This window comes from Drosophila tropicalis, unplaced genomic scaffold, assembly GCF_018151085.1.
Source record: "Drosophila tropicalis isolate 14030-0801.00 unplaced genomic scaffold, ASM1815108v1 contig_158, whole genome shotgun sequence".
In the NCBI taxonomy this organism is placed as follows: Eukaryota; Metazoa; Arthropoda; class Insecta; order Diptera; family Drosophilidae; genus Drosophila; species Drosophila tropicalis.
In genome coordinates this window covers 9,663,025-9,685,514 of record NW_027172602.1, presented here as the reverse complement: position 1 = coordinate 9,685,514, position 22,490 = coordinate 9,663,025, and the positions used below count along the sequence as shown (strand labels likewise).

Sequence of the window (22,490 nt, the reverse complement as noted above, 5' to 3'; positions counted from 1 at the left end):
ATTAAACCGAAATAAGTTGAATTACATTGAAATCCCATTGAATGAACAATTATTTCTTCTTGTTTTGCATTACTTTCATTTCAAATAATTTGTCAGTTTTTTCATTTTTCTTTTTTATTTCTATTATAATCGATAATTTGATTACGCCATATGTATATATCATTTGGATCAGCGTATTGTTCTTCATCTCGTTTGTTTTTATTATTATTATAATTTTTTCCATGTGTCTTCATCAATCGGCTTTAGTATTAATATTATTATTATAATTTAGTTTTAGGTTTCTTTTTACTTTCTTCATTAATTGTTATATTATGTTCATTTCAAGTATATATATGTAGATCATTTCACGCTTTAATGTTATTATCATTTGGTTTGGTTTATGATGTGTGATGTCTGTATATATTCATATATATATATATATATATATATATAGCTTGTTTAATATATATATTTTTGTTTCATTTTGTTTTGTTTATAATTTACATCAAATTATAATTGTAATATTATATCTAAATGTGTATTATATATATATATATATATATAGAAATATATATGCAAAAAAAAAGACAAAAACAATGCATATTTTCCACAATTTTGAATCATTTTTTATGGTTATTTTTTAAATTTCTTCTTCATTTTGCATTATGCTTGAGCTAAGTTCCTGATAGGTCGGTCAAATATGTATATATAGGACATACATACATATAGTTGCCAAATATTTGTATGTGTGTGTGTGTGTGTGAGTGTGTGGGTGTTTATCTGTCTGGTTTTATGTAGTTCTTTTATTAATTGGAATTTATTCATTCAGATTTTTACTCCTTATCGCTGAGTTTGTATTCTTTCACTTTTTCGGGTTCGGTTTCTGTTTCGGTTTCGGTTGTGTGGGAGAGGTTATTGAGATTAGCCGAATGTTATATATTTGTTTTTTTTTTTTTCATTTCCGTTCCGTTTTTTTTTTTTTAAGTTTTGTTTTCTTTTTTGTTTCTTTCGCATTTTTGTACTTGTTTATATAATTTCTTTTTTCTCACATGGTGTAAAAATAGCAATGAATTATCATTTTCTTTTTTATTATTATTTTTATTATTATAAGTACAATATTTTATATTCCTTTATACAAACTCAGCGGCAAAATGGCACAAAAAAAAACCATAAAAAAAAGGAAAACCAAACTCAAAAAACATCGCTTACATTTTGTGTGTATTTTTCAGTTGTCCATTTATAATAATTATGTGAGTTGTTTCTTTATTTTTACATCTATACATATGTTTTCCTTTTATTGTTAATATTATTATATTATTGTTACAAAATCATATATAGTATAAGTATATATATATATATGTGTATATATATTGTTTGCCAGCCATTTTAGATGAAAAACCAATTTACACTTAAACATATTGGCACACATTTTGGTTGTTCGATTTATATAGAAAGGGAAACTACACTCAGAGTAATGGAACAAATATATATTACAGAGTCTGGAAAACAAATGGAAATTGAGTAAAGTAGAAAATTATTAAAACTGCATTATCTGGAACCGAACGGAACAGAATTAATCTTCATTATCACTTATCTGAAAGTCCATCTATCTATGAATTTCATTCACAATCGGATTGAGAACATATATGTATGTATGAATCGCAAGGGTAACTATATGAACTTCTATGCTCCGAAATTAACTAAAGGTATCTTCTTCTGAGTGTTGAGCCCGATTGTGTTTTTTTATTTTTTGTTTTTTGGATTTAGCTTTATAAACAGCCATAATTTATTTTCTTTCTTACTGGAACCAAGAACCAAAAGTAAAAAAGAAAAGAACATAAAACAGTAAATAAATTTAATTGTTACGTTTAAAACATATTTTGCGCTTTATATTGAACTATATTCATGGAGAAGGAGGAGGAGGAGGAGGCGGAGGAGGAGGAGGATGACGAGGATGGGAGATGGCTAAGGAAGAATGGAGGAGAAGTTGGTTTTGCAATTGGCTTTGCACTTTGTCCCGGGTTTCATCTGTCTGTGTTTGTATGTCTGTGGGTCTATAGCCTAATAGTAGGCTGGAAAAGGGTGATAATTTGTCGGATTGGAAGCATGATGATTGGCCGAGGGTAGAACCGGCGGTGGTCTCACACCCGGATGATAATTACTGGAAGCCACCTGATGGTAAGCCCCAAAACTGCGTGCCATATGACGATTTTGGGCAGCCGCCGCTGCCGATTCGCCAAGCAGACGCGATTGATCCGCCGATCCCAGCAAGCGATTATTCTGCTCCATTAGCAAATGGGCTGTGGGATCGACTAATAGACGATGCTGATCGGCAGCCGCATTCGAGGCGGCCAATATGCGATGCTGTTCCACAGTGGACAGCAATCGATGATGCTCGAGACTTTCGCGACTCTGATGTTGCATCTGGGATGAGAGGAAGGAACGATTATTGCCCACCGACATGGCATTGGCGGTATTGGGGGTTAAGTCCAGCGAGGCCATGCGCAGCATATCATGGTGCGGATGATTGTAGGGCAATTGTGGGGGCGATGACACCACATAGTTGGCCGTTCTACTCAAATCCACTGAGGTGGTTTGATCGTGCTCCTGCTCGCCCAATTGTTCGCTCAGCATATTATGCATGGCCGCCGCCGATTGATGCTGTTGCATGGCCAATTGGCTGCCATGTCCATGGCCGCCATGCTCCTGCTGATGCACCACCGATGACGATGAGGGCCCAGCCTGCTGTTGACTCTGCGCCTGTTGGCTCTGCTCGCGATCGGAGAGTATGTCGTAGATGTGATGATGGTAGCGACTGCTGGGCAACTGGAAATTATGATGGTAATTGCTGCTCGACGCATTTGAACGGGAACTCATGTCCAGACCCTGCAGATCGGACATATCATTGGCGGCGGCGCTTGCCGCAGCTGCAGCAGCCGCTGCGGCACTGACTGCTGCATTGCTATTGCTGCCACTCTGACGGTATTCGGCCGGTGAGTCAAGATCCTGGCTATTGTACTTCAAATTGCTGGCCATTGTCTCGTACTTGGAGTACATGAGATCGATCTGTGACTGAGGGAATTTCATGCGCATATCCTGGCCGGCACTGTGGAAAGGAAAAGCAATGTAAAACTATCTCTCTCTCTCTCTCGCTCTAATTTAGTTACCTATTCTGTGGCATTATGCTGTTCTCTTCATCGCTGGACATTTGATTGTGTCGCGAGATGTTGTGGCGTCTGTCCTGCTCCTGATCCTGGACAGCTCGCTTGTGACGCATCATGTCGCCGTTGAAATTGTAGCGCGGTATACTCGGCGAGGAGGCGGGTGAGATAAGCTCATGCTCGGGATATGTGCTGCCCACACTGGAGGCCTGACGTCTTTGGGGTTGCAGTGCCGGCAGCGGTGATGAGGCCGACATGCTATTTGTAGCCCCAGCTCCAGTTGGAGGACCACCGCTGCCGCCACTGCCGCTGCCACCGCCTCCTCCGCCGCCGCCGCCACTAGAACTACCAGCCGGAGTACTATTCGAGCCGGGTCCGGCACCGTTGCCAGACCCAAACATGCCACCATAATCACGGCCAGGCGATATGGGTGGCGGTGAGGGCGGCGTACGATGATGCGACGACGAAAAGCCATCGGAATCGGGATGCTGGGGCCTTTGTGGTGTACTGCCCGCATCGACATCGACATCGTTCTGATTTTGATTACTTTGCGGATTGGTGGGAGTGGACGCACTCGGTGAGATGTTGCAGGCACCCTGGAACATAGGCAACGGCGGGATTTGCATTGGAAAGTTGCCCAGATTCTTAATCATTTTAAGCTCATTCTCCAGATTGTCCATGGGTCCGCCAATGCCAGATCCACCGCCATTAGCGCTACCAGAATTAGCGGAGCCGCCACCACCACCACCACCAGATTCTCCTCCTCCTCCACCAGCGAAATGTTGAGCCTCAGCATCCACATGGGCACTCATTGGGCTGTCGCCACTGATGTGATTCTCGGTGGGTACCTAGCGAGAGAGAGAGAGAGACAGAGAATGTTAATAAGGAACTTAAAACTATTATTCATTTAATTACCTTCAAGTCATTGCTCTCGTTGTCAATCATATTGCCAACGGAGTTAAGGGCCGCTTCCACCAGCATGCTGGCCGATGAGGAGCCAGCTCCGACACCGGCTCCGCTCAGTCTTGCATTGGCATTGCTGTAGAACGAGCTCATAAAGGATTGCGAATGGGCCAATGAGTTCATTTGCATTTGCGTCTGCGCCTCAGGAGGCGCCGAACCACCATGTCCGTCATCTGCTCCTCCACCAGTGCCAGTGCTACCACCGCCGCCGCCGCCGCCTGGTTCTGCTCCTCCAGTGGACGGACCGGTGGGCGTTAGGGCCCCACCGCCACTGCCGCCACTTGAGCCGTTGCCCGCGGTGGCATTATGATGATATTGCGACATGGCGGCAGCAGCGGCCGCTGCAGCAGCAGCTGCTGCCGTATTCGATTCGACAACATCCAGGAATGAGCTGTTCTCGTCCTCCTCACGACTGTGCGAACTGTGCTGCTGTTGTTGCTGTTGTTGTTGCTGGTGGGCATGGCTGGCACTGGCGCTGCTCATTAGACGGGCCAGAAAATCACGATTCTGTCCCAGGAGCTTGCTGTGCTCATCGACCACAGCACTAGGCGGCACAGCGAAACCTAAATCCTGGCCAGCTCCACTGCCTGGACCACCGGCCAATTGGCCGCAGGGCACAGATGCTTCATTTGCGACGGCCGCTGCTGCAGCAGCTGCTGCTGCTGCCGCAACATCGACCGGATCACTTAGATGACGATCATCAGCGCCAATCCATTTTTTGCTGCCCTTGCTGACAACCAGATTCTGGCCAAGAGTGGCCGCATTCATGGCCGATGCATGGCGATAGCTGTTCGGATCGCTGGAGTGCGGTTGCTGGGATTGTGGCGACTGTTGGGCCATGCCACCATGCTGATGGGGATGCGAGTGTGGATGGCTGTGCGCCAGATGAGGATGTGAGTGTGCATGCGGATGCGTCTGATGCGGATGGGAATGGGAATGCGAGTGCGGATGATGGTGTTGTTGCTGCTGTTGCTGCTGCTGCTGGTGATGGTGATGGTGATGATGGTGATGTGTGGGCGGATCATCGTCCTCCTCATCATCGTCGTCATCATCGTCCATGCCAACGCCAACGCCCACACCTATGTGACCCATCATGTGGCCAAGTTTGGCGGGATCTTCGCCGGCCCCGGCCATGGCCGAGACAGCTGCCGCAGCGGCCACCACCTGCTGCACTTGCTGTTGGGCACTCAGTCGCTGGGCGGTTGTGGTGAGGAACGATTCGACCAGACTAAGTTGGGCATTCTGTTTGCGTCGCACTTGCTCCAAGCGCACAGATTCCTCATCATCATCGCCATCTGGGTGGAGTTGTTGCTGCTGCTGCTGCTGTTGCTGCTGTTGTTGTTGCTGATGGTGGCCATGCAGCGGATGTCCATGCAGGCCGTGATGGCCATGGTATTGACTCTGTTGCGACGCTTGATGTGGGTGAGGAACATGCGAATTGGATGATGTCTGATCATGATGCAGCTGACCGGATTGCTGTTGCTGCTGTTGCTGGTGGCATTGCTGTTGCACATGGCTGGCGTGTTGTTGCAAATGGTGTTGTTGTTGCTGCTGATGCTGCTGCTGCTGTTGATTCAGTTGCTGGTGCTGCTGATGTTGTTGCTGTTGACTCAGTTGTTGTTGCTGTTGCTGCTGCTGTTGCTGTTGTTGCTGTTGCTGGTGATGTTGCTGCTGTTGACCATGACCACCGGATGCTGGCGGTTCCTTCTTGCGTTTTCTCTTTCGCCCCTGCTGCCCACCAGCCACACCTATTCCAGGCCCGGACACTGACCCAGAAACCGAACCAACTGACGCTGCTGCTGCTGCTGCTGTTGGAACTTTCTCACCAAATATGCTGGAAATTTTCGAGCTAAGTAACGATAGATTCGGCTCATTCCGACACAGATCCTTAATCGATTTGCCGCTCTTCTTTATGGCCTCGAAGATGTTGTCATCGCTGAATTCAGTGTCGCTTTGCATCGAGCTGCTGAGCATCGAATTCTGATCCTCCAGACTCTTGCGCCGGCGACGCGGTGCTTGCTCTGTGAACGAGGAGACAAGATCAACAGCCGCATTAGGCCGTGCCATATGCGACTGTGCCTGCCGCTGATCTGACTGTGCCTGCTGTGGCTGCTGCTTACCCAAAAAGTCCACCTTCATTCCCCCCGAATAGGCATCGAACGTGTAGGCCACACTTCTCTCGATTTTCGGCATCTGCTCCTGGGTGTAATTGTGGACCTTCTTGTAATGGAACTGCAGGCACTGTTTGGTGGTGAAGGCCGCATTGCACTCAGGTTCCGCACACCTAAAAAGAAAGAACACGGACAACTCGTTGTAGTTTGTCTCATGGATTCAATTTTGTGTTGCTCTACTCACTTGAATGGCCGCACTCCAGAATGCGTGAGCATATGAATCTTTAGATTGCTACGGTTCTGGAACAGTTTCTGGCACCGCGGACAACTAACCACCGTTGAGTTGCGGCTGTGCACCTCCTTCGAATGGCGTTGCAATGCCGCACGCGATCCTAGAAGTTTTGAACATAATTTACACTGAAAATCTCGTAAAACTTCAGCCATATCTAAAATGAAATTGTATGAAGAAAATGAAATTTTCGGATTGTGGTGATTTTAAGAAAAAGGAAATTAGTGATTACGGAAAATCCAGAGTAACGAACGAACGAACGCAATCAACACAACAAACAACGAACGAACGAACAAACAAACAAACTAATCCAACACAAAAGACAATAGCACAAAATGCACTTGATTGACTAGGCTTCAATAAAGTATAAGAACAAAACACAAATGATACGAAAAAATACGAACAAAAAGAAAGTCAATGAATAACTAAAATACAAAAAACCCAAAGCAAATTAAAGGCAAATCATTCACTAAAAGCGATTATACAATGCAAGATTATGGATGGAGGATGGATATAGGACATTTGTGGCAGAGATGGCATAGGTTGGCGGAAGGTTTAGGATATTCTTGTCCAACTAACTTAAAAGGCATCCTACTAGAAGTCTCCTTTTGGGGGAAAGATTAGCATGATCAGTCCACTTAAGACATGCATTTTATAAGAACTCGCAAAGTGAATAAATTAATCAATTACTCAGACTATTTTGTGTGATATTCAGAGTGCATTTTGAAGTCTCTGAATCTCTTTACATCGCTCTCTGCTTTATAGGCAGGATTTCTTTTCTCTAAGTTTCTGACTTTCTTTACTCCTTCATAGACTAGACTGGAGGTTAATCCTCTTGGAGATTTCTTGAACAAATCATATTCAAAAATCGAATATCATTTGTATTAGAACCAACAAGCATTAGTTGCCAATCTTCTTGTGCATTTCGATTTATCTGGGGTGGGAAGGAGTGGGAAAGGTGCTGGGTGGTGGGTGGTATGGTGTCAAGATTAGTATTGGGATTTTTCCTTTTAAATACTTGCTAACAATATAATAAATAACTAAAAGCAAACTAGAATTAGATTACACAAATAATTTCAACCAATTGGTGGGGGAGCAAAACTAAAAATAATGGAGGCAGGGTAGATGAGTGATGCGTTTACATAGTCTTCAATGTGTGGCGTGTGGTGAATTGTGGTGTAGCGAGGTGGTGTAGTTGCTTAGAGTACAGTTTGCATACATATACATATGGTATGGTTAGTTTATTGTCTTTAGAGTTAAGCGGTTGTTACGATATTGGCAATATTAGTAGGTAGTTACATACATATACATACATACATACGATATTCGTTATGTCATTGAGTGGGTGTGTATGTGTGTGTGTGTGTGTGTGTTTGAGAGGGTGTGTTGCAGGTGTGCAATAGCATATGCGACGAGGCTTACAATTGAATACGCTGCTAGGACTTTTTCTTATTTATTGCATTCGATGCAAAGGTTATTTGTTTTGATTAGATGTTATTTACGCTTACGATATACGGCACACATCTACGTGGTTACATGGTGTTTTTACGTTTACGATCTTCTATATGCTCTTATGTATGTTATGCATTTTAGTATGATCATTTGCTCTCAACTTACCGCTATGCATGCGCTTAATGTGCGCCTTCAATTTCTGCGGCTGACAGAATTTTCGACCACAAAAATCACAGACGGGTCGCGAACGATTCGGATTCGAGGCACAGCCGTAGGTGCGATGCATTTCCAGGTAATTGAGACGCAGGAAGAATTTATTACAAAACTGACACTGATAAGCCCCCTTGCCGTCATGCTTCTCGGCGGCATGCTTCATGATGTTATCCTTGCCAAGTACCGCCTCGCCGCACACTTTACAATGGTATTTACGTATGGTTAGACTCATCGATGGATCATGGAAGACAGAGCAATGGGTGCGATAGTATAGCGGATGTTCAAACTTGAGATTGCAACCTCCGCAGGCTATTGAATAAGAAAAACCGAAATGAAAAGAGTTCATATACATATACATACAGACAATCCAATAGACTGGCCTGCCCCCCCACTCACTTGTTTTTTCCGTGTGCTTTTTGCGCCACATGGTGTTGCAATCATCACTCCAATAGAGCAACTCCATGCCATTTCGAAGCTCTCGACAACTGACAAAATACGCTTGTCTATCGATTGACACCAGGTTGACGTTGCGCTCCTCGTAACTGGGAGCCGGTCGAATGAAACGTAGCCAATTGGAGGCATTGGGATTGTCGCAGCACAGCAGATACGACTTATCCGCCCCAGCCTCACACATCTCAAATATCCATTTCATGTCGCTACCCTCGCGCACCTCTCCGGTCTGCACTGGCTGACCGATTAGGGGTCCCAGTTTGGTAAACGCACGGACCTCGGTGCGAGCAAAGACACCCGTGACATTTGGCTCCACATTGTGCAGTTCGAATTCAGCTGGCACTGATGCCTCAGCGAAGGTGATCAGGGGTTTTGTTTCGAGTTCCGAGAGCTGAGATGAATCATCCATGTCGAGATCCTCCATATCCTCGTCATCGTCGTGTCCCCGTGGTCGACCACGTTTCGCCTGACGCTGGGCATCAGCTTTCAGTTTGGCCAGTGCCTCCAAATTACGACGCTCAATCCATTCGGCCAGGTCGACTGCATCGGTGACATTGCCACAGGCATTTCGCAACGGGCACATCTTGTGATCATGCGTGATGGAGCATTCGCGACACGATTGTTGCGAACGGAAGGCTATATCATGCTCATCCTCTTCCTCTACGAAATTCTGCTCCATTTTCATTTCGCGGGCCAGAGCCTCCTCGTCCAGTTCCTCGTCGTCGTCATCGTGATCGTCGGCACCGTTGTCACCCAAACGGTCGGTGCCATCATCCGGCTCGTCATAGGAATTGGGAGGCATCATTACATGCTGGCTGGCCGCCTTCGCCGCAGCGGCCGCCTGCAATTTCTTGCTTTGGCTCTTGGAGCGCACATGAAAGTTGCCCAGTTGTCCATTGGACGCATCGAGAGTGTCCACTGTGGTTCCTGCTGATGGTATACCCACTCCCGCTCCACCAGCTCCCACCATGTGACCATGCTGCTGCTGCTGCTGATGAAGATGATGATGATGTTGCTGTTGTTCCTCATCATCGTAGTCCTCATCGCTGGCTGCTGCTGCCGCCGCCGCTGCTGCCGCTGCTGCAGCTGCTGCTGCTGCTGCCGCTGCAGCTGCCTTTTTCAGGCACAAGGCATTCGGTAGCACCGAATCCTTGCTACTGGCCTCCAATTCGCTTTTTATTTTCTCCGCTATGCGACAGTCAAGCACTTCGGGCAGTGCTGAGGCAGAGGCAGCCGCAGCGGCTTTTAAAGCTGCTGCCGCTACCTTGGCCTCCTGTTTCTTGGATTTAGCGAAATTGTTGCCATTGCTGTTGTTGCTGGCATTACCATTTCCATTGTTCGAGTAGCCTCCCTTCGATTTGCTGCCGCCGAAACCATTGAGCGCATCTGTGGGGAACTGCACCCGCTTCTTGTAGCGCTTACGTTGAGGTGGTGTAGGCGTTGCCATTGAGGCAGAAGCCACAGAAGCTGCATCTCCATTGCCATTCTCTGTTGGCTGAGCAAAGTCCTTTACACTGAGATTTGGTTCCAACTTGAAGTTGCCATCGAAACCTTTGGTGGGCGTGTGCGCTGGTGATGGAGGCGGCAGACTGAAATGCAAAAGGATTTCCATTAGATGTGATTTAGTAATTAAAGCATTAAGGAACTATACATTTATATCTAATACCAACAATCATCTGCAGACTAATCCTTTTATATGCATTTCAATGGTTGATAAAAGACTTTCATGAGCTCTTATTGCTTGATTAAAGTGCGTGACTTTAGCTAGTTTCTGCTTAATATGTTGCTGTTTAGTATAATTATTAATACTTAAACTGGAAATTTCCAATTGGGGATTGTGACAGTTAGAAAGTCTCTTTGGTAAAACTGATAAAGCCTTGGCTGATAAAGAACTGCGAAAGGAGCGGAACTTTCCCCCACAAAGTATGCAATATAATTGAACAAGTATTCATTATTTGCAAGGAATTAACATATAACTTTTCGTATGCCTTGTGACTTGAAAATTGTCTACTTGCTTAATCCACAGACTCCACTTGCTCATTGCATACTCTTGGGAGCGAATATCCCGCATGTGTGCCCCTCTAGATCCGCCCATGGATAAAGAGGTGGAGTCAGTAAATTAAAAAATAACAAAACTTTCCAGCTTTTTACCATGACTTTTAATCTCAATATAGAATATATGTGCATTTGTATGTGTGATATATTATTAAGCAGTCAAAACTAGAAATGGGTCGATATGTAGATACAAATGAAAATATATCTTTCTACTCTCATCGCTGATGGTGTCACGTTCGCATTTTCATCTTCATGCTGAGATTTTTACTTATTATCTGTTTGGTCACTCTCTAACCCCTGGCACCTCATTCACCTATGCACGATGTCTTTGTCGTTTCGTTTGCTTTTGGCTAGTGGTATCGACTTGCGTTTAATTAATTTCTCTTTTTGGTTTCTGTGCTGCTTTGGCTGGGTGGGTGGCTGTGTGGCGAAAGCTAAGGGTTGGAGAGACCATCTTAAACCATGAAATTAGAACTGATCGAAATGAAGAACTCTAAAATGGTCTCAAAACTAAAGGACTCTAAGCCTCAATTAGGACCCAAGAAAAGCTAGTTTGCCCTTAAATATAAGACAAATTCCAAGATCGTTAGTCAAGTTCAACTATAGTTTTTTAGGAGCAACTAGTTGTCGTTTCGCAAAAGAGATTTTTTCTGATTTTTATCATTGTTTTGTTGTTGTGTTTTGTTTTTATTTCCATGTCATTTCTAACCGCATAGCTAACCAAGCGATGAGAGATGGTTGGTTGGGTGGATGGCGAGGTAAGGCTACAATTACCACCTGCTATGTAGATACACATAGTCGTTTGTATATGCACTGACTGTCCTTGCACCCAGTCCCAGTTGCTCGCCCACTTCTATAATGTTTCACATATGGCCCGCCCACTTCTACCGCCCTTTTTGCCACACTCGCACAGCACATACATACATATATGTACAGGAAATTCATCAGGCGGCATAGAACGGGCAAACGAGCCTGCAAACGCTAAGTGTAATACAACGTTGGCAAGTCGAGTGATGGGAACTGCACATGGTCCACAGCAAAACATACACACACACACACAGGCATACAACATGCTCCTTCTTCAATGTCTGTGTGTGTTTGTGTTATCCTTCATTAAATCCTCCACCTTAGGACCTTAACAACAATATCGAAAACAGCGGCGCAGCAGCCAACAGCGAGCGAACGATACCAAACAGTCAGCCAGTCGTTTGCCTTCCAACCCAACCACCCATCATTCCACCACTTACCCTACTCTACTTTATCTCCCACTCCCCCAGCCTCCCCCCCACCCCACGAATTTGACCGCAGCAGCCATCAGAAGCGACAACAGAAACAGCGGCAGCTGGTTGAGCATTGGCCATGGTGGGTTCAGTTGAATTCTGGGTTGGATTTTACCATTTCTCTGCTACGGTTTCTGTTTCTCGTTCTCTGTCTGTATGTGTGTGTGTGTCTCTCTACTGCTTTGCCATTAATGTGCTGCTTGAGGGCGATTTGGGGGATGGCTGGGGGTTGAGTTGAGTTCAGTTGGCATTGGGGGTTGAGTTTGGTTTTGGGTTTGGGTTTTGGGAGGTTTTCGGTTTCTGTATCGTGTGCGTTGCTCGTTGGCGCATTAAGTACACTCATCCTTGCATACACACACACACACATATTATAGAGAGACACAAACCCACACAAAGACAATCGCAGAAACAGTTTTGTGCTTTTTGGTGAATATTTCGCAGAAATTGGCGACATGGCGAATACGAAATGCGAATTGGCAATAGCTGACAGGGCAAAAGGCATTTGCACAGTGGTTGAGACTTATCTATTCGCCTGTGCCTCAGTGTCACTCCCTCTATGTCCTTTCCTCTTCCTTTCTCCCACTCTTTGTTTCTCTCTCTGGCTAGTTGCTGTGGGAAATGAAAGTAGATTCAAAATGTAACTCAATAGAAACCAGAATAGTTCTGACACATCTGACTAAATTATATCTACATATGAACATATGTGCATATGGTAAGGATAATTCAGTCGATTGAAGGAGCATCTACATATAGGAATAAGTTAACCGAACTATCGTCGCATTGACTTTACTTTTTCAGGATCAAGATATGAAGTAATGTCCTTCCAACTCTTTTGAGACTTATCTCAGATTCAAAGGTTAAGGAAAGGAAATTAAAAGAAATAATAGTTAACAATTTGAGGATAGTTTGGCTATCGGAAATAGATTTCTTGTCTATAAATTTCCAGACTATGTCGACTATGTTAAGGATCTCGTCTTGTTCCTTCATATGGTTTCAAATGGTGCTCGTTGTTGTTTTTGTTCTCTACGATTCACATGAAGCGGACAAATGGCGCGCTCGACTGCAATAGCAACAACTTGGCAAAAGGCGTGGCAACAACAACTTTGGCTAACGGGGTAAAGTGGGGCAAATGGTAGAAAATTCGCGACGCATGATGCGTGGTGGAAGACGGAGGGCGGGAAGGATGAAGGAGGTAGGAGGTAGGAGAACGGGGAATATGGGTGAGCGGAAAGCAGAAACTCTCCCACTCTCAATCTTCCTCTTTGGCTCTGCATGTGTGTGTGCGCGACATGGCATGCAAATGCATGCGAAATGCCGTTATTGCAGCAACAACAAGAACAACAACAGCAAAGATATTGCTTGAGTGTGTCCTGTGTATGCGTGTGTGTAGCTTTTTCCGCTTCCGCTGACACGACGACGACAACGACAACGACGATGGCAATGGCGACGAGGATGATGACGATGACTATGCCACACAGCGGGCTATGGCTCCTCCATGGCAGAGTAGGCAAAACATGAAAGCGCCGTTGCATGCAACCGCACGAGTACCGCATTTGTGCCTTTGTACCCAGAGCCAGCCATCCAACCAGCCAGCCAGCCAGCCAGCAGCAGGTCCAGAAGAGCCCCAAAAGAGTAAAATGGGAGAAGGATGAGGAGGAAAAGGAGGTGGCGGCGGATTAAGGCAAGGGTCGGAGACGGAGCTGCTGTTGCTGCCTGATGCACTCGGGCATGAATCGCTTTTACATGGCATCGCTTTTGTGCCGCCGCGTTTGCCTTGCCAACACCACGTCAGAGTCATGTGTGTGTGTTTGTGTGTGTATGCATGTACCTCCAGCACTTAGCCACCCCTTTTTGGCAGTCAGCCCCCCCAAAAAGCTTTCTCCTTCTTTATAAATGTACATATATATTCCTGTAAGTGTGTGTGTGTGTGAGTGTGTGCGTTTGTGTGTACGACTCGCAACTATCAACAATCCTGGGCCAAACGAAGCGTTGCCATATCTTTTGCTGGTTTTACGGCTTTTGTTCTCCTTCTTCTGTTTCCCTTCTTTGACGCTTTATCCAGCACGCTGTGTGCTCTTGCATTCGCAGCGAATAAAGTTCAAAGAATGAAATTCGAATCAAAGCAACATCATTCTTTTTTTTTTCTCCCTATTTTCATATACATACATAGGTACGAATGTACATACATACAAATGTATATTTCATTTTCCAACAAGTTCACCAACCACTTCAGTCTACAGTGGCCTGCTAATATATAAAACTATCTCAAGAGCTGCATTAAGGATCGTCTGGATCAAAAGCAGCCTTCATCTAGTCATGAATTCGTTAAGCATACACATTACATTTGATTAAGATTCCTAATACTTGATCAGTATGATGAAGCGAACCATCAGCATCCTTTAGCCTATATGTGTTTCGAATGAGCAGATCATTTGGGAGAAAGTCTGTCTTATAGACATAAAATTGTTAACTACCTTAAGACTAGAACCAGTTGACAATTGTAACAAAGTTCTTGTTCTTATAAACAAAACAAAACGTAAAGATCGAAAATGGGTCACCAAAAAGAGTCCCTGAATCGCATTATCAAGTTCTAAATAAAAGCTGATATCTAATATTTTTTCAAGTTTCTAAGCAACCATAGAATCGGTTAGAAATATGCCACATACATATAGGTAATAGGCCTGGTTAAAATTGCCATTTGTTTTCATTGAATTGTAACATTGTTCAGGTGCTCCGTCTCCAGTTTTACTAAAAGTCTCAAGTCAGAACACATTTGAATGAAATTCAAAATTTCACGTTAGTTTTTGTTTCCTTTTTTCAATCCATAAGGCGTACTCTACATACATCGGGACAATGTTTGGTAAGGGCAGTCGTCTGTTTGCCATGACAGCAACTCTGTCGTTTGTTGGCTACTGCATTTATTATGATCGAAAGCGACGCTTGGATCCCCAGTACAAGTTCAAGGTGCATCAACGACGTCTTGGGGAGGAATCTATTTTGGAAACAATTCAAGAGAATTTCACACAGAATCCCTGCAAAGCCATGAGAGAAGAAAGCAAGGTGGAATATGTAGCAGCTCCCTTGAATATTCTGGACAAATATAACAAGCTAGATCCTGCTCTATACTACAGGGCACGTAACACTACCGAGCAATTAAGGGACTTTAATAGAGTTCGAATGGAGGGTTTAACATTTAGAGTTAAATGTCAAATGGTTAAATATCTACTACGCCATGTCTACTTGGGTGAAAACTATCTGAGATGTGGCCAATACAACAGATCACTGCGTCATTTTGTCTACTCGGTTCTGATTTGTGCTGATCCCGGCGTGTTGTTTGTTAAGATGCACCACATATTGCCAAATTCTTTATTCTGTGCGATCCTACACACAGTTGAGGAATATATGGAATCGAATGGCGAAGTATTGTTTAATAACGAATCCTCTGAATCCGAATCCGATGATTTAAATGTTAATGGAAATTAGCACTCCATACTCCATCGGAAGTGAGGGGGAAAACACTCTGGAAGCAATCAATCACTGGGATCTTTTACGATATCTTGTGTATCTTTTGACGGGTCACTCTCTTACTCACAAATATTCTATGGACTTACTTCGTAAAACCCTCTCTCTCTCTCCCTCTCTATATATTATCTATTTTATCATTTTTGTGTAAAAATATATACACCCAACTGTTATTTATTATTATATATCAATATAAGTGTTATCAAAGAAACGAGAATCACAAAAGATCTAAAAAAGTGTTGCAATTAATTTGGTAAGTAACCTTTTGACCCCATTCACCCTTGCACACCTTTCAATCTTCATGGGGGATAAGTGTTTATAACTATAACTTTCATTTCAAGAATCTTTTGTACTCACTTGTTAAGCCGATCGGTGTCATTGTCAGCCAGATTTAGTAGATAGGCAACAAATTCAACATCGTTTTTGAATTGTAAACGTGTCCTCATGTGTTCCCATTTTTCGGCATTTTTGGTGCCAATATAGATGTTTTTACTGTAGTTCTGATGGCGATATTTTCTCCTTTCGCTGGCAGCGCTGCCGCCACTTGATTGTGATTGTGAATGGTGTTGCAATTGTTGTTGTTGTTGTTGCTGTTGATGCTGCTGCTGCTGCTGCTGTTGTTGTTGCTGCTGCTGTTGATGATGTTGCTGCTGCTGCTGGGAATGCTGTTGCTGTTGTTGCTGCTGCTGCTGCTGTTGCTGCTGATGACTAGATGAGCTATTTGAGCTATTTGGATTACGCGTCATTTGCTCATTATTACAATTGCTGGCATGATTGCTATTGTTGTTGGTAGAAAAGCTGGCATTACTGAGACTACTGGAAGCTGGTAGGGCCACGGTATTACCATTACCGCTAACCATATCCAATGCAGATGAATTCTGATTATGTTGTTGCTCCAGTTGAGCACTCAATTTGGCAGCCGCTGCAGCAGCTGCTGCTGCGGCGGCCGCAGCAGCCACTGCACTCATATGGAGGCCACTAGTCTCGGCAGCAGACGATCTGGTTAGATGGGTAGAGTTAAGATGACGACTATTGGCGGCCTCATCGTCATCGTCATCATCATCGTCCTCGTCATCGTCGTCGTCTTCATCTTCGCCGTCATTGTCGTAATCGGCCTGTTGCTGCTGCTGCTGCTGATGTTGTTGCTGCTGCTGTTGATGATGCTGCGGCAGGACATGGCGCAGATCTGTGGGCGTGGGATCATGTCCATTGTCTTGTTGTTGTTGTTGTTGTTGCTGCTGCTGCTGCTGTTGGTGCTGATGTTGATGTTGCTGGTGTTCTTCTTCGTCCTCATCGTCATCATCATCATCGTAATCGTCTTCATCGTCGTCTTCTGCTGGATGCTGAGATTGCTGCTCTTCCAGATGATCTCTTGACTTGGCGCTGCTGTTGTTGTTGCTGCTTGTGTTGTTATTGTTATTATTGTATTGTTGTTGTTGCTGCTGCTGCTGTTGTTGTTTGCCATTGTGCAAAGCATTTACAGCTGCTGCCACAACAGCGGCTGCTGCTTGAGCTTGCGCTTGCGCCGCTGCTGCTGCTGCTGTGCGTTGCTCTTCTGCTGCTGCCGCTGCCGCCGCTGCTGCTGCTGCTGTTGCTGCTGCCGCTGTTGCTCCATCAACATCATCATCGTCGTCTTCGTCCTCTTCCTCTTCTTCCTCCTCTTCTTCCTCTTCCTCCTCGTCATCATCGTCTTCCTCTTCATCGTCATCGTCATCATCGTCGAGGCTACTTTGTGAGCTGCTGCTGCTAGCACTATTATTGTTGTTGTTGTTGTTATTATTGTTGCAACTATCATGCTGAGGTTGTTGTTGTTGTTGTTGTGATTGATGCTGCTGCTGCTGCGCTCCCCCGAATTGCTATTACTTCCACTTAATGCCGCTGCCGCTGCGGCAGCAGCAGCCGCAGCAGCTGCTGCTGCAGCGGCGGCACGACTTAAGAATGGTGGGCGTGGCACTAATGGCGTATCGGAATTATCAGAGCTATCATTAAAATCGAATGCACTGAAATCGGCGTTTGGATTTGGATTTGAATTCGAATTGGAATTGGTTGCATTTGCAATTGGATTTGTGTTGCTTGTTTTGGACATGCTGCTAGCGTCGCTGCCGATGCTGCTGCAGCGGCTGCGGCTACGTTTGTTTCGCGTTGTTGTTGTTGTTATTGTTGCTGTTACTGATGTTGGTGCGCTTTGCCGAACGCTGCTCAGTTTTTGCTATTTATTGTTGTTATTACTGGCGCTGTGGCGACGCGAATTGCTGTTGTTGTTGTTGTTGTTGCTGCTCTGCTCTGGCTCTGCTTCCGTCGGTGCTTCTCTTTGCCGTTGCTGCTGTTGTTTCTGCTTCTTCTTCATTATTCCACTCACACAAGTCGCTCGTGCGACACACACTACACTTGTTGTTGTTGTTGTTGCTGCTACTGATGTTGTTGTTGTTGTTGTTGCTGTTGTTGCTGTTGTTGCTCTGAATTTTTATGTTCTTGCATTGCTTGCTTGTTATTCAAGTGCAGCCTTTAGAAGAAGAAGAACAAGTAGAAGAAGAAGATGTATGGGGTTGGTCGAAAGGGCCAAGTCATCGGCAAAGGGAGGGGGTGAGACTAGAGACAGGGGGGACTATCTAGCTGAATATCTACTCGCAGCGACGACGACGACGACGACGTCAACGCAGAAGCCGCGCAAAATTTTGCAAAGAGATGAACAGAGAGAGTGAGTGAGAGAGAGACAGAGAGAGAGAGAGAGCGAACAGCAAAAAAAAAATACCGTTGTGTTACCGTTACTCGCTAAAGTTCGTATAGTGGGGCTTATTTTTTGTGACGAGTGGCAACACTCTGTGTCCGCGCTTCTGTGCGTGTGTGTGTGTAGCCACCACACGTACATGTACATATATCTATATATATATCCTTTTTTTTTATTGTTTTGCCATATTTTGGTTTAAGCTCCAAAAAAAAAAAAAAACATACACACACAAACAAATGTCGATATGGAAGGACGAAAAAAAACTCAACTTTTACTTTTTATCAATTCAATTCGCTGTTTTCAATTTATGAACTTCTTTTGCTTGTATTTTCGAATAACATACGTTAAGTAAACACGCACACACCCAAAAAAAAACACAAAAAAAAAAAACAACAAGGAATTTCTTGGGAGGGGGAAAGTAAAACTAAGAAAGCTGAGAGAAGGAAACGAAACGATTTATGGTGATTTTTTGTTGAATGATTGTTTATAATATTAGATTTAAAAGTTTTCTTTTTATTAAGCGAGAGAGAGGCGAGAGAGAGAGAAACAGAGAGAGGACCTGTGTGTGTGTGGGGGGGTGGTGGGGAGGGGGGCGGGTTGGGCTGTAGTATAACAACACCCACCCAATGTCTTGCTCTCAATGAGAACAGCGATAAGGGAGTTGCTGGGGCTAGCTAGTGGTATTGGTGGTGGTGGCGCTGGTGGTGGTGGTGGTGGTGGTGTCAACGGTGTTGGGTAAGGGGTTCGGCTGGTTGCCTTTTGCCAACTTTGGCGGGGGACAGGGACGAGGGTCGAGGGACCAGGGGCTCGGGGAGTTGGTCCTGGGGGCTAGACGCCTCGCCTTCGCCGACGCTGCTGCTGCATTTTTTCTTTTCTTTCTTATTATTTCGTTTTTTTTTCCTTACTGCGTTTTTCGTTTTCTCTTTTTATTTCAACTTTCTTTTTGTTCACATTTTTTTCTCACTTATTCGCACGCACTTTAAAATAATTTATGAAAAAAATTGAACTTGTTTTGTTAGTGGCTGCTGTTTGTTATTGTGTTTTTATATGAATCTATTTATATATATATATATATATATATATATACATATTTATATGTGGAGGTTCATTTATATCCGTTTCTTGTTGTTGTTTTTTGTATCCTTTTTTTTTTGTTTCTTTGGGTATGGTATTATTTTCCTTTTCCTTTTTTATTTTCTTTTGGTTAGCTTTTTTGTGAATTTTTATCCGCCGTTTTTATTAGCGTTTTCTCTGCAGCGCTCGTATGCCGTTACTCGCTGGTCGCGACGGAATGAAGGACTTTTTATTTATGTGTATGTCCTCGTCGCAGTCATTCGGTCGGTCGGTTGGATGGTTGGATGTTTCGTTGCTGCCCGCGTTGCTGCTCCTTCTGCTGCTGCTGCTGCTGCTCTTCCTTTATTCGCTCTCTCTTTCGCTCTTTCACTCTGTGTGTGTGTGTGCGAAAAAGTTTCAGCGAGCTAACGGCGGCACAGCAAAGGCACATACATCTCCACGCTCACATTTACTCCCGCACCACACACCTTCACCCTCAAACGACCGCCCACTAGGCACACTGAGAGGCTCACTTACTCGCTAACTCTCTCTCTCTTTCGCTCTGTCTCTCTGTTAGAGCAAAAGCTCGGCCAAGTCGCGTCGTCGTCGTTGTCGTTGTTGTTGCCGTTGTCCTGTCGCTCTTTCTAACGCGTCGCCAACAACGCGCTTTTCCCTCGGCTCGAGTTCTTGCTGTGTGTGCGTGCGTGTGTGCTTGTGTGTGTGTTTCTCTGCACACGCGAATTCAGATGACGATGGCAGCGACAACGACAACGACAGCGACTACATTGCTGCCAGTGCTGCTGCTGCTCCTGCTGGTAGTTGATACTATCCGCGACTACACTTGACGAAATAGTTTAAACTTTTGTTCTCTGCTATTAAAAAAAAACTATGTCTATATATTACATATGTATGGGACAAGAGTTGTATTTGACATGAACTTTCTCACTTCCTTCAACTCAACAAGGACTAATCCTTTCAATAACTCACAAGTTTTTGGTAATTGTTTCTTTAAGTGTATGCCCATTGCTGGTGTTTTGCTGACACACACACACAAGCACACACATCGGCATTTGCTTGAAGTTCCGTTCTCCGTTCATTGCTTTTCCATCTCCCACCATTTTGCAACCCAATCCACTTCATGCCGCCTTGTCCTGCGTTATCGTTGTCATTATTGCCATCGCCGCCGTTGCCGTAGCCGTAGCCGTAGCCGCCGTTTGCTGTGCTGTCACATTCAGTAGGACCAAGGCACAACCGAGCAACCAAAGCGAATTGTGATGGCGCCACCAAACCAACCCCACCACCAAGCACCAACCACTCTCCACCCACCATCCCCCTCATGCTAGAAGCGACAACAACAAAAAAAAAAAAAACACAGTCGAATTGCCGAAAACAAGGAACATTTGCCGTCTACCAACGGATATCAACATCACCCCTCCACGCCTCTACTCTCCTTACCTCATCCCTTCTTGCGTCTCCTTTGGCTCACAGTGGTCATAAATCGAATTTTTGTTTATGTAGTGGTAAGGCTGCTGTGAAGCCACCGTTCCTTTGCCTCCCACCCCCTGTTCACCCGACGATCATCCTCCTTCCGTACTCCCCCATCATTTCGTAGTGTACATCCTGTCATTCCAATAGTCGTTCGACTTCGATGTTGGCGCCGCAGTCGCTGCCGCTGCCAACGTCGGCCTGCCGCGGCGTTTGGAATGCTTTACGGTTTGTTGTGTTTTCAATTCCTCCTCGTGTTCCGCTGGGTGGGTCGCCTCGTTGCCATATTTATCGACGACGTATCCATGTCTCGACTCCTGTGCGGGTGGTTGCTCTGCTGGCGTAGCAGTTGGCTTTGAATTCGCTGTCAGCGTAGACGTCCACATTGCTGTGGGCGGTGGAGCGCGCTCTCATTCACTCTCTCTCTTCTGATGGCGGCGCCTGCTCTGCACTCATCTCGCTGTTTAGTGCTTTTGGCGCCCCCTGGACCCTTATTTGGGGGTTGAAAATGGGAAATTCCTTTCCATGGCCACGAAACTTCTAGGAAAACATATTAGTTACTCGACCCTTTCTACTCGTTACTTGACTAGCATTTGTTTTTAATTTTTATTTACAGTTAAATAATGCATAAATAATGAACACTTTGGCATCCGCTTAATTGAGATTGGTTTTCTTTTTTAAGAATTTTCACAAAGACTTTTCAATTGAACAAATTTATTTTTATTTGCAACGAGAGAATTTTAATTCTTCCAAAGTTATCGATAATTCTTTCAAGGTAAGACCGTATCGGCCTAAATCGATATCAAGTTTTTGAATTCAGTTGTCAAAAACTTGTCATTTGCCTTATGTTCTTGTAAATATTGGTTTGATTACTAATAAAAATATTTAAAAATATAGTTTTTCAGTTGAGATTTCTAAAAGTAAATAACTACTTCCTTCTTAGTCTTAGTCTTAAACGACCTTCTCTTTGATGTCAATGTATCTTTGAATGAAGTTAATATGCTGTTGGCCATATTCGACTTGATGGCCAACTCATTTCAAAGTTTCATCATACGATCGCAAAATGAAAGATATAAGTCAAAAGTGATTCGGAGGCTGAAAAGCTAAGGAAGCTTCAGCCTGAGCTTCAGTAAAGCATAAAGGATGCAACCTGTCTGATCTTGTTGGTGGCAAGAAAGAAAGCATGTCAAGCTTTTGAGTAGCTTTAAGGCGCCACCTGGCGTAGAAGCTATGTAAGTTACATTTAACAGGGGGTGGTTTTATATTTAACGCATGCGCCTAAGGGATGCGCTTCGCTCCCACTTTCTCTCTATTATCCTCTCTCTTTCGCTCGCTCTCTCTCTCTCTCTGGATATGAGTGTTGGTATTAAATTTAGTTTCAGTGCGTTCTCTGCCTTTGGCACATCTTCGCAACATTTCAAACGAAAAGAAAGAACAACTAAAACAAATCGCAAAATCAAAAGACTCCATACGGTACGCTGAAATACGCCAACAACAACAATAACAACAATAATTGTCCAAAAAAATAATTAAATAATAATAATTAACAAGAAAAACCAAAGAAAATAATACAGTTTACGGATTCTGTTTGCCATTTTTTGGTTGGTAAATTTTCTGTTTGCCATTTTTGTTCCTTAATTTGTTGTTGCCACATTTTTCCGTTAGCAAAAATTGTTTGAGGCCAAGCAGCGTGTGCGGCCCATAAATGCGCGCGTGCTCGCTTCTCTGTGTTTGTGTGTGTGTGAGTGT

General features: G+C 44.4%; 1 protein-coding gene across 1 annotated transcript; it reads right to left on the bottom strand.

Annotated features, from left to right (window-relative positions):
* Nucleotides 1–635: 635 nt before the first annotated feature.
* LOC137586711 (uncharacterized) lies at nucleotides 636–19,257 on the bottom strand. Its single transcript, XM_068302841.1, is given in 10 exon segments — nucleotides 636–3,085; nucleotides 3,147–3,988; nucleotides 4,056–6,124; nucleotides 6,224–6,387; nucleotides 6,459–6,606; nucleotides 8,121–8,477; nucleotides 8,565–10,207; nucleotides 15,833–17,274; nucleotides 17,277–17,978; nucleotides 19,109–19,257. Coding segments are annotated over 9 exon segments (8,256 nt in total). The 5' UTR covers nucleotides 17,823–17,978; nucleotides 19,109–19,257; the 3' UTR covers nucleotides 636–2,040.
* Between the last annotated feature and the right edge of the window lie 3,233 nt (nucleotides 19,258–22,490).